Raw genomic sequence first — 12,301 nt, 5'->3', positions numbered from 1 at the left:
GTGGCAGCGTTACCACCTTGATGAAAGAAAAATTTACAGCACACATCTCGAAGGAAGATTACGTTAGTTTCTTCAATCTCTGTGCCTCACTGCCTTCATTTTTGTTGAAGTCCGAATTCGAAAGGCAAACATAGAATAAATACGCTACAACAAGAGACGAAAAAATACACAATAAAGATTTAAGGAACATACAGAAGTACGTCGAAGACAGCCCAGGATTAACCAGGAAGAGGCCGCGAACATCTATTATGATGTACAAGGGACGGGAACACCAGCAATGAAGTATGAAAGGGGCAATCTTTTGGTTCCCGATCATGAGTATAAAAATCTGACAACGTATATGCGCCAGTTATATGAATATTACATGGCTCAAGCAACAGAGACGGACGACTTTGGTTTTGAGGTTATTATTCGTTCGCCACATGTTTTCCATTATCCTGAAGAAGAGAAGTTCGATGTCGAGTGGGAGTGCTTGTTCCAGCTATACCAGAAACGCTCTCTCAATGTTCAAATGTTGACGATGTGGACTATGTAAGTACCCTACACGCACGATATTATAATTAACTACTCTCTCGAGACACAAATTGATAACTTTTGAGCACTTTCTATGATTTTATGTAGGTGTATAGCAAAATTTTGTATTCTAAAAAGCAAATGGGATTACATAGGCTTCTTGGACCCCTTGCGATTCAATGAGAGGACATGTCTAGGCCTCTATGGATGTGACGTGGAAGACCTGAAATAGAGATTGATTGTTGTTTTCGATGAATTCACGATGAAGAAGAAAACCCACATACTTCTAGCCTACAACTGCGAGTATGTGTTCTTGGCTTTTAATTTTATGCTTCTTTTTTCGTTAAGATTTTTCGATAATTAGGATTATGTGATTGCAGCAACCATTTCATCTTCATTTGTGTCAATCTTGCCAAAAATCTGATCGAGGTGTGGGACTCGAAGAAAAAACTATTTCATTATCTGGATGCACTGGTGGTAGTGCTGAATTAATAAGCGATCCTAATAACATATTATTTTCTAATCACATATACCGCTTTCTAATGTTTCTTCCTTTAATGTTGCTCAGTATCCGAAGAAGACATATCGATGGGACGCCGGTCCCATTCAAGGTTATCCAAATGGAGGGGAAGTACCTATCACAGCCGGCGGGAAACAATGAATGCAGGTTTTATGTAATGTGGACAATGCTTCGCTACATCAGCGGGAAATCGGAAGAAGCCGATAAGTTGGTGTGTATAATCCTCATTTAATTTATGTCTGTTAATAATTCAACAAAATATTTTACTGTTCCTCTTTGGATATCATCTTTTTTTAACGACAACGCAAGAAATATAACCACCAAAGGCTGTTAGACATGGAGATCGTCGCACTACAATCGAAGCTCGCAAAATTCATCTTAGCCGAGGTATTGGAAAAAGATGGAGTATTTTCCATTGCACAATCCGTGAAGTACAAGTCCAAGTATGGCCCAGAGCGGCTCGCCAGATTATTGTAAGAAATCCGAGAAGTATTGCACAATATGTGAAGTCCGAGAACATTTCTTTTTTATTTTGATTGATTGAGATCTGGATAAGAACATTTGAACTGTAACCGTAACATTTGTAATGTTTAATATTGATGGACATGTCGTCTACGTAGCGTATATAAAACGAAACTCGATTCCACGAAAAAATATAAATTAAAATCAATTATAAAATAATAAAATGCGAACGGGCCATCACTGCTGGTTAGCAACGAACCAGCAGTGTTGTCGTAACCATCAACCGACAGTGTTGTCTTGCTCAACACTGCCGGCTTGAGCCATGAACCGACAGTGTTGGCTTGCTCAACACTGCCGGCTTGAGTCATGAACCGACAATGTAGGCTTGCTCAACACTGTTGGCTTGAGTCAAGAACCGACACTCTTGATGCAACTATCACTGTCGGTTGGGACTACAAACCGACAGCGTTGTTCAACTAGACACTGTCGGGTGGAGCCAGGAACCGACACTGTTGCCTGTAGATCAGTGTCGGTTTTTAAGAACCGACAGTGATGTCAACCCCATCACTGCTTGTATGTCACTGTCAGTTCAAAATCCGACAATGAGAGAGGTTTTTGAACCAACAGTGATGTTCAGATCTGGGAATGTGAGGAGGCAGGATCACATGAGTATGCAGGCAGAGAGCAGCGTGCAGTGTGCTCATGCGTCGGTTCTGATTTCTGGTGTACGTCTCTGCAGCCTGGCATGTATTTTCTCCAGCTTTTCTTGCGTTGCGACTTGCAACTGGTGGTCCGTCTACTGTATTCTCTAGCTGTCGAAATACTGGTAGTAGTAACAGGCTGCAGATCGAGCCAGCTAGGTATTTTCTTTTGCTACCTGCTAGGTACTAGGCTGCTACCAGCTGCAGCTGCGAGTGTTTCTGTGTGGCTGCCATTAGTCACTTGGAAGAGCAGCGAGCTTGCAAAAAGCAAACGGAAAGGTAGCAAGTTTGGTACGATTTATTAATTTGTCTGTGGAGTGTCTACTCATGTAGCTAGGGTTTGTATACGTCTAGTATTAGTATACAAGGCTTGCCTGATCAGTATACTTGTGTCTTCCTCTATCCGGAATTCATGTTTGTATTTTAGCTAATCCGTTCTGCCTTTGGTGTGGTCCTGTACCTTCTCCATTTGTGTGCGTCATAGCAGTACATTAAAGTCTTGTTTGAATGCACGTGTATCTACTTTAATCCATGTGTGTTGGAGTGAATTGGAATGTAATTTAGTTTAATTCCATTCGAATCCACTTCAACACACATGTGGATTGAGATGAATATATGCGCATCCAAACAATGCCTAATATGGTTTGGTTTGATATTGACATGATATGGTCCAATAGGGCAACGTCAGGCAGGCCAAACTAATGAGTAATGACTAATGAGAGAATTGAAGATGCAACAGCGAGTGATGTGTATTAACTATTCATATTTTTTAACTTATATAAATTTAGCTAAACTTAAGATGGTTTGACTCGGTATTATATTAAAATTATATCCTTTTTAGACAGACGAAGTATATGCATTATACCTAAGTAAGCCCTTGTTTAGTTCCATGAATTTGGATTTTGGGGCTACTGTAGCACGTTCGTTTTTATTTAGCAAATAGTGTTCAAACATGGACTAATTAGGCTCAAAACGTTCGTCTCGCAATTTCCCACTAAACTGTGCAATTAGGTTTTCTTTTCGTCTACATTTAATGCTCCATACACGGACCGTAAATATTCGATGTGACAGGTACTGTAGCAACTTTTTAGAAGTTGGGGTGGAACTAAAAAGGGCTAAATAGAAGAGCATGAGAGTTGGCTTGGTTCTCGACTCCAGCAGGTGATTGATGTTTGCCGCTGGGATACTGACTGACTGACATGGAGCTACTACTAGCTAGGATGTGTACACTCCTGCTAATATACGGATGGAGAGGTCTTGTCGTCTTCATTGTGTAAAGGTGATCCTGGTAAGTGTAACAAGTGATATTTTCATTATTGCAAGAACCATAGCCGTCGATAAGCTACTGAAGGTCGAGGATTAAAAAAGAAGTCATAATTAGGTATCGCTGTCAAAATCATTAGAAGCAACCGGTGAAATCTTCAAAGCTTGATAATTAGAAACAACAGGAACCGCTTTTAAACAACCTTGTACACCGATTTATAGCATCAGTTATAATGACGAAATTAACTTTAGTTGATAAGTTATAATATAAATAGTGCTGTTACAATTGTTGGTGCACAAGAAGCCCCAGTCATAGGAAACTGTGTTTTTTTTTTTTTTTTTTTGAGGAAAACAGGAAACTGTGCTAAACAGGCTATTACACATTACTCTTCTCGGGTACCAAGTACAGTAGCAAATGAGAAAGGGAGCCAACAATTCGCCTTCATGGGCCTAGGATACCCAAAGCCCACTTTGTTTAGTCTAGGCCCATTTATCTCTCTATAAAAGCCGAAATACGAGCCCATTAAGTTGCACAAAAGCCCAGTGTTGCTTTCGTCATCTTCTTTCTTGGGTTCGCTCCCCACAGCGGTGGCGGCGGCGGCCACAGCCACACGGTCTCGCTCTCGCCCGGGATCTAAAATCCAAAACAGCAGTGCCCTTTCTTCTACCTTCGCCCAAGTGCGCGCGCGCTCTCTCTCGTGGCGACGACTGGGCGACCGCTGCCGCTGTCCAGGTGTCCAGGTCCCCATCCGCCCCTCGCCAGGTCTTCTTCGGCCCTTCGCCGCCGACAGGCTCCGCCAGGTACCCACCCTTCTCTTCCGTTCCTACCGTGCGAAGTTGAGCACCCAAACCCTAGGACTTAAGCTATTTGTATTCTGATCTGATAACTATAGGGTGAAATGGCTCGTTTGTTTATTGATGTCCTTTACTGCATCCACCCCTGCTCGTTTGTTTGGTTCATAATATTGTTGGTTTATTATTGTGTTTTTTGCTACTGCGATATCTTATGTTATCAAATCAAGGCTAGTAAATCGTGTTCTACTATTACAGGTTGCTGTGTTAAGTCCAAGCTTGTCACATGGATTCAGTACAAGATTTCCAGCCCAGGACATTCTCTATAAAGTTGTGGCCACCAAGTGAAAGCACACGGCTCATACTTGTTGAGAGGATGACAAAGAATCTGTCCACAGAGTCCATTTTCTCTCGCAAATATGGCCTTTTGGGCAAGCAAGAGGCTCATGAGAATGCAAAAAGGATTGAAGAACTTTGCTTTGCCTCTGCTGATGAGCATTTTAAAAGGGAGCCAGATGGTGATGGGAGTTCTGCTGTCCAGCTATATGCAAAGGAAACGAGCAAGATGATGTTGGAATTTCTGAAAAAAGGCCCAAGGACTACTGCAGAACTGGAGGCACCTGTAGCTGATACACCTCTTGTGCCCGCTGATACTGTACTAGATATATCTGGTGGCAAGCGTGCTTTTATTGAGGCAGATGAAGCAAAAGAACTGCTGAGTCCACTCACCAAACCAGGAAATTCATATAAAAGAATTTGCTTTAGCAACAGGAGCTTTGGTATTGGTGCTGCTAATGTTGCTGGGCCAATTCTTGACTCAGTTAAGAACCAGCTCACAAAGGTTGATATCTCAGATTTTGTTGCAGGAAGGCCTGAGGATGAAGCCCTCGATGTGATGCGCATATTCTCCAAAGCATTAGAGGGTTCTGTCCTGAGATATCTGAATATCTCTGACAATGCTTTGGGTGAGAAGGGTGTCAGGGCATTCAGTGAGCTCCTGAAATCACAGGAATCCTTGGAAGAACTCTATGTGATGAATGATGGCATATCAGAGGAAGCTGCAAAAGCTCTATCTGAGCTTATTCCTGCAACTGAGAAGCTTAAGGTTCTTCACTTCCACAACAATATGACTGGAGATGAAGGTGCTATGTATATTGCTGAGATGGTTAAGCATTCTCCAAATGTAGAGAGTTTCAGGTGCTCAGCAACAAGGATAGGATCTGATGGTGGACTCGCATTGTCTGAGGCATTAGGGACATGCACTCGTCTGAAGAAACTTGATCTCAGGGACAACTTATTTGGTGTTGATGCAGGGTTAGCTCTCAGCAAAACCCTTCCAAAGCTTCCTGATCTGGTTGAGCTTTATCTCAGTGATCTCAATCTTGAGAACGAGGGTACAAAAGCAATTGCCAATGCCCTCAAACAGTCAGCACCGCAGTTGGAGGTCCTTGAAATGGCTGGAAATGAAATAAATGCCAAAGCAGCCCCACATTTGGCAGAATGCCTAGCAGCAATGCAGTCACTCAAGAAGCTGACCTTGGCTGAAAATGAGCTCAAGGATGATGGTGCTGTGATCATTGCAAAATCATTGGAAGATGGCCACACAGATCTCAAGGAACTTGATGTGAGCACGAACATGCTGCAGAGAGTTGGAGCTCGGTGCTTTGCGCGGGCAGTCGCAAATAAACCAGCTTTTGTGCAACTGAACATCAATGGAAATTTCATCTCCGATGAAGGGATTGATGAGGTGAAGGAAATTCTCAAGGCAGGTAAGAAATCCCTGGATGTTCTGGGCTCACTAGATGAGAATGAACCTGACGGGGAGCCTGATGATGAGGAAGAGGACGAGGATGCTGAGGACAATGAGGACGAGCTGGATTCGAAGCTGCAGAGTGTGAAGGTTGAGCAGGATGATTGACCATCCTTCGGTTAAAGAGGATGTAGCCTTTTGCATTGCTGGTAAAGAGGATGTTCTGACCGCTCATTGATAGATAAACCTCTTGTTTCATTGATAAACACATCACTTTTCAAAGGATCTATTCTACGCGTGTCCACTCCCCGTGAATGATTGCAGGTGTTCTTCCCACATGGTAACCTTTTAATTTTTTTCACGGGCCCTGATGTGTGGATTTAATCATGAAAGGTGTGTCTTTGGTTAATATCACAATATATACTTCCAATAAAAATGTAGTTCAGGAGGATTAGAAAACAGCTTTTCACATGACGTCTCATTTGCTTTTTATTTTTGTTCACCTGATGCGAGTTGGTATTAAGATATAAGCTAGTAGCAGAGTTTTGATTATCGTGGTTCCTTGGTCAGTTTTTGTTATGTAAAACCACTTATCTTGTGCAATCTCATTTCTGATTATAGATTATTATAACTGGTCTTATTTATTCTGTTATATAACTTATATTCATGACATTGTTCCATTATAAATGGTCTAATTTATAGATGCTACCTATTTTTCCAACATTTTTTTGGGTGACTGTGACTAGTAATTGACCTACTACTATAGGACGTCTCTGTGTGCTTTGATCAGTAAATTCACTTGCTAACGCCCTGTTCGCTTGGCTTATAAGCCGTACTTTTTCAGCCAACGAACAGTATTTTTCTCTCACAACAAATCAGCCAACAGTACTTTCAGTCATGGCTTATCAGCCATGGCTTATCAGCCAAGCAAACAGGGTAGTTACCTGAATTTGACCAAGGGACATTGGTGACCAATGAGAGCCGGAGGAAGCACTGGACCTCTCACTTCACGATATGGCCGGCTTGCTGCATCATTTCTGCATCTTGTTATGTAGAGTTGTAGACCCATACTCGTTGTTTTCAAATGCATATGCCAATGCGCTGTTTCTCGACTCTTTTGTTTCTTCAGAGCCTGGAATCTATTGTTTCAAACGCATATGCCAGTCCCCAGCAATGCCCGTGGCCAGCACCTTCGAAGCGTAGTTGCAGCGTCCGTCATGGCGACCAGCTACACGTACGCGGCGCCAAAGCACCTGGACTGGCTGACGGGACCCTGCCTGCGGCGCCAGGGATGTTGTCCATCCAGGCTCGGTCCACCACGGCCTCTTCTCCGGCGAGCTCGAGCTCTCCCTGCAGGGAAGCGTAGTTGCAGCGCTAACTATGTGGACTTGTCGAGCCTCTCTTGTTCACTCGACTCTTTTCATCCCAAGAACTGGACTTGCTCGGATAACATATATATTAACGTCATAAGACTACCGAAGCCATGGAAGTGTCAGATGGCAACAGACAAGCCCTCAGAGTATACTTGGCCATCGGGCCGGCCCGGCTCGGCACGGCCCGGGCACGGCCCGGGCGGATGTCGGGCCGGCATGGCACGCCGTGCCTCCCGTGCCATGCCGCTGCGGGCCTCGTGCCTTGCCATCAGCCCAAGCACGGGTTTGTGGGCCTAAATCCGTGCCGTGCCGGCCTGCCAGGCACGGCCAAATCATCAGGTCGTGCCAGCCCGAGGCTCGTAGGGTTCAAAACACATCAAAAAATTCATCTCAACAAGAAGTATTCAAATTTGAAGTATTTTTTTTTCCCAGAAGAGCTTCAAACCAAAACCAAAACCATACACACATAGAACAAGAGGAAATTAAAAGGATAACTGAGCTGAGATCTAGAAGGGAGATAGGGAGAGGGAGAAGGGAGAGGCAGGGACGGAGGGGAGGACGCCGGGGGGAGGCGGATCGTGGTCACCGGAGTCGGCGTCGGAGACGGCGAGGCGTCACTGGCCACTGCGCTTGAGAGCGGCGCGGCGGTTGGTGGTGGTGGGATGCGAATGGGCGAATGGGGAATTGGGGATTAGGGTTAGGTTACGAGCGGGAGTGCGGGACTGAGGGGAGGCCGGGAGGGGGGCGCCGCATCGGCCGCCTTTTATAGGTGGGGTCTGTGGTGGCGGCATGGGGGGAGCCGTTGGCGAGCTGGACCACCTCCCTCTCGGGCCGCTGCCGGGCCTCCTCCAAAACCCCGTGCCGGGCCGTGTCAGCCTGCGGGCTCAACTGCCGGCCCAGGCACGGCCTGGCGCTGCGTGCCGGGCCAGGCCGTGCTCGTGTCGGGCCAAAAGGCCGGGCTTCGGGCCGGGCTGCGGGGCCTCGGGCTGCATGGCCAGGTATACCTCAGAGTGCGCTCGACCAATATCTTTTATAGAAATCAGTTCAATTTTACAGAGAAAAAACTAGAAACAAGAAGATTTTCATGCATTCCAAACAGGACAGCTAGCGCTCAGACGTCCGGTGTCAGGACGTGTCTGGGCGCAGCTCCTAGCCGGTGATTCCACCTGTCCAATGAAACCCGCAATAGAAAAACAATTGGAGCGAGCGCGTCTGTCCAGATAAAGCACTTGCAACATACGTCTGAGATAGATAAAATATTTGAAAAATACACTTGAAACATACGTATATAACCATTGCAATATATGTAACATCCCAATCTAATTTTGCAACATCGATATAAAACAATTACAACATACATATGATATACTTGAAACACTTGAAACATACGTTTGCAACCTACGCTTTCAGCGCAACATCTCCTTGTTGCTTCGGTGAATGGAGGTTCGTTGACGCGTGGAGGTCATTGGTGCAGAGCTCGCCGGCAACGCGGAACCAGGTGGTGGCGAACAGAGGGCGGGGTGGGGGCAGCACAAGTGACGGTGACGACGCAAAGGGTGGGTGGGCACGACAGCGGTGGCACAGAGGGTGGATGTGGGGGCAGCTCCAGCGACGATGACCTAGAGAGCGGATGGGAATGGCAGCGGTGGCAAAAGGGCGGGATGGGAACGGCAGCGGTGACGCAGAGGGTTGGACGGGGCAGTGCGGCGCGCAAAGAGCAAAGGCGCGTGTATTTCGAAGCGTCGATCTATCCGCACGTCAGGTCATTACCGCATTCCAATCAAACAGGCCCCAGAGTGCGCTCCACCAATGTCTTCTTGTCCGAGTTGCCGTCGTCTTATCTATACTATAATATAAAGAGCGTGCAAGCCGCCGAGTTCCGTCTCTCTCACAGATCACTGTTACTGGCACAGTTAACGTGCGATGGTTTTTTGATAAACAGTAACGTTTTATGAACAGTAACGGATTTTCTGTGGGCAGCAACGCGATTTCGATGAACAGTAACGGATTTTCTGTGAACACTAACGGGTTTTTATGAACAGTGACGGGTTACTATGAACAGTCTCGATCCATTAAGGAACAGTACGATTTTTTTTTTTTTGACCCAAATACAAATTTTTTTATCCCACTATTACCCGCGCGTCGCGGGGTTCCCTGCTTGTTATTATTACTCTTCTCCAATACCAAGTACAGTAGCAACTAGCAAATGAGAAAGAGAGCCAACAATCCGTCTTTGTGGGCCTACACTATCCTAAGTCCAACTTTGTTTGGTCTAGGTCCATTTATCTGTGTATAACAGCCGAAATACCAGTCCGTTAAGTTGCACAAAAGCCCAGTGTTGACCTGTCGAAAGTAGTATATGGTGTTAGTAACTGCCTAATAAAACATCTAGGACGCGAATGCGATTGAAACAATGAAACCTACAGCCCAGTGTTGCTTTCGTCATAACACATGGATGTATAGTGCCAAAACACTTCCTAAAGCACAATAGAAACATACAGAAACGGTGACTACATCAAAATCTCAGTGATAGTACTAGATTACAAATCACCAATAACAGATTACACAGACAGATAAGTAATGGGACGAAACACGCCATGAACGACATTGGCCTTGGTGGTCTCCTTCGAAATAACTGTCCCGCGACGCACACGTCGAGTGCGACGGCGACCAGCGATTAGATAAGAAGGGAGCTGAGCTGACGCGGCGTGCCATCGCAAGCAGAAAACACGAGGTCGCCGTCTCCTGTGGTCACTTGGTCTAAGGAAGCTACGTAAGATTTTTCGTGCAGCAAATTGTCACCTGCAAATGTTATCATGTTAACTGAAAGACAAACTAATTCATGTAGCTCTATAATTGGGAGGTCTCTGCAATTGATTGAAAGGGAACAATGTAGTAGGAACGGTATCGGGGGTTCAGACGAAACAGGATTCAGATATTATTAGCTACTACTGCATAACGGTGACTGTAGAACATGAGGAAGCTCCAATATGAAGGCACAATGCAACACAACTACAATCCCAGTACAAGATCAACAGCAGAATAGTTTAGCATGAACATGATGTAAATTCCTCACTGACTTGTGGAGGTACATGATCGTGGTGTTATGTGCGTCCTCATCAACCAGCAATCTAGCATGGTCAGTTTCCCAAATAGCAGGAGCCAAAGGCCAATATAAACGCAAAGTCACCGCTTGAAACGGAGTGCAGATCAACTGACCTATCCAAGCTCCATAGAGACAAGGAGGGGGACAATTAAGGATTGCCTGACTCTGACTGCAACAGCCCATCAGTCGGCAGTCGGTACAGACAGACTGAAGAAAGAATATGATAATGATAATGTTTAGAAGCAGATCACTAGGGGAGATTTTGAATGTCTCCGCTAAGCAACAGATCACTGTTGGGAACAGGTGAGTTGGAATCGTTTGTGTTATCAGAGCAGATCTCTGCGCTGCAGCTGGAGCATCGTTCTGGCTCCGAATCATTCGATGACTGCGACGACCGAATATGCATGGATCTTCGTTGATCCGGCTCAGATTTTTTTCTCCATTCAGTTCTGCTCTGTTTCAGTAGAGTACTACTACGTACTTAAGTTCAGAAATACCTTTTTTAAAAGAGAAAAAAAGGTGTTACTCACTGATCACTGAACTGAACGTTAGTTGTAACCAAATACCAATAACCACTAACCTGTCAGTGCATCCCAACAATGGCCCCGTTCGGCTTGTGAATCTTGGCTGAAATTGGCTAAAAAACAATATTCCGGCTGAAATGTTGTGAGAGAAAAACACTGTTCCGGCTGAAAAAAGAAGCCGAACAAGTCAGATATGGGATAAGCCGAACGGGACCGATATATCTCCCATAACCGATGGACGATTATGCTTGGTTTAAGACCTACATTGCATATTGTTTCTGAATGAAAATAACATATGTAATGTAGATCTTTGTAGCATATAATACAACCATATCTTATCTATTCTTTTTACTTTGTCTTGGAATAGTAAGAGCAATTGTACAGACCGCAGACTTTGCAATAGTCAATTATAGCAGTAGATGTTAGATGCGTTCAGCAACGATGTTACGTGATCCAGCAACAATGTTAGATGTTAGTCAATTACACTATTTAGAAAATTCAGTACCCGCCCAGGAAAGATGATACGTGATCCATGAAGAAATCAGAGAAGCTGACCGACCAGCTCTCCCTCCGTTCTCCATTTCTAGACGTTCGTGCGGGTTTTGCTCAGGGTGTCAGCCTCTGGATTTTCGGCACGGGTGAGCCGACCACTCTTCGGTGTTGCCGACCACACACTATGGCTATAGGTAGAAGAAGAGAGGAAGAACAAAGCGTACACATACAGCACAAGCATCAGCGTTGACCAGAGCTCTGCAGACGAGGGCAAAACTGAACTCACACTCTTTACTGAGTTGCAGTGAGAAACTATATACATAACTCTACCCATCTAATCCTAGTATACAGACATGTCAGGCTACCATGCTGCTACAATTACTAGATATGATAGCAGGGCTGACTTTGACGTCTGCCCCTACTGTGGCTATAGTACGGCAGGGGAGCCTTTCGATGTCTGCCCCTGCCGTGCGTTCACACAGGGAAGCAACAGATTACTTAACAATTCTTCTCCTAATCCTGCTGCTAACCCTAGAACCCCCTCCATGTCGATTATCCTCTTCAGCTCCGTGAACCGAAGACGGCCGAGCGGCTTGGTGAGGACGTCCGCGAGTTGCTGACCAGTTTCGACGAACTTGATGACGATCTGTCCTTCATTGATACAGTCTCTGAGAAAGTGGAAGTTGACATCGATGTGCTTGCTCCGGTCGTGGAGAACCGGATTCTTCGCGAGGGCGATGACGGGTTGGTTGTCCACCATCAGTGCTGGTGGGTGAGCTTCCACACCGGTTAGCTCGCCCAGCAG

General features: G+C 45.3%; 1 protein-coding gene across 1 annotated transcript; it reads left to right on the top strand.

Annotated features, from left to right (window-relative positions):
* The first annotated feature begins 4,011 nt into the window (after window positions 1-4,011).
* LOC136464136 (RAN GTPase-activating protein 2-like) lies at window positions 4,012-6,305 on the top strand. Its single transcript, XM_066463096.1, has 2 exons — window positions 4,012-4,260; window positions 4,510-6,305. Exon 2 carries the CDS (start codon window positions 4,538-4,540, stop codon window positions 6,167-6,169), a length of 1,632 nt encoding a protein of 543 aa, XP_066319193.1. The 5' UTR covers window positions 4,012-4,260; window positions 4,510-4,537; the 3' UTR covers window positions 6,170-6,305.
* The last annotated feature ends 5,996 nt before the right edge of the window (window positions 6,306-12,301 follow it).

This window comes from Miscanthus floridulus, chromosome 7 (genome assembly GCF_019320115.1).
Source record: "Miscanthus floridulus cultivar M001 chromosome 7, ASM1932011v1, whole genome shotgun sequence".
In the NCBI taxonomy this organism is placed as follows: domain Eukaryota; kingdom Viridiplantae; phylum Streptophyta; class Magnoliopsida; order Poales; family Poaceae; genus Miscanthus; species Miscanthus floridulus.
This window is presented reverse-complemented; position numbering and strand designations above follow the sequence as displayed.

Bases quoted from the DNA above. Each gene is read 5' to 3' on its own strand.
- LOC136464136 (XM_066463096.1), top strand. From the start codon at position 4,538: ATGGATTCAGTACAAGATTTCCAGCCCAGGACATTCTCTATAAAGTTG.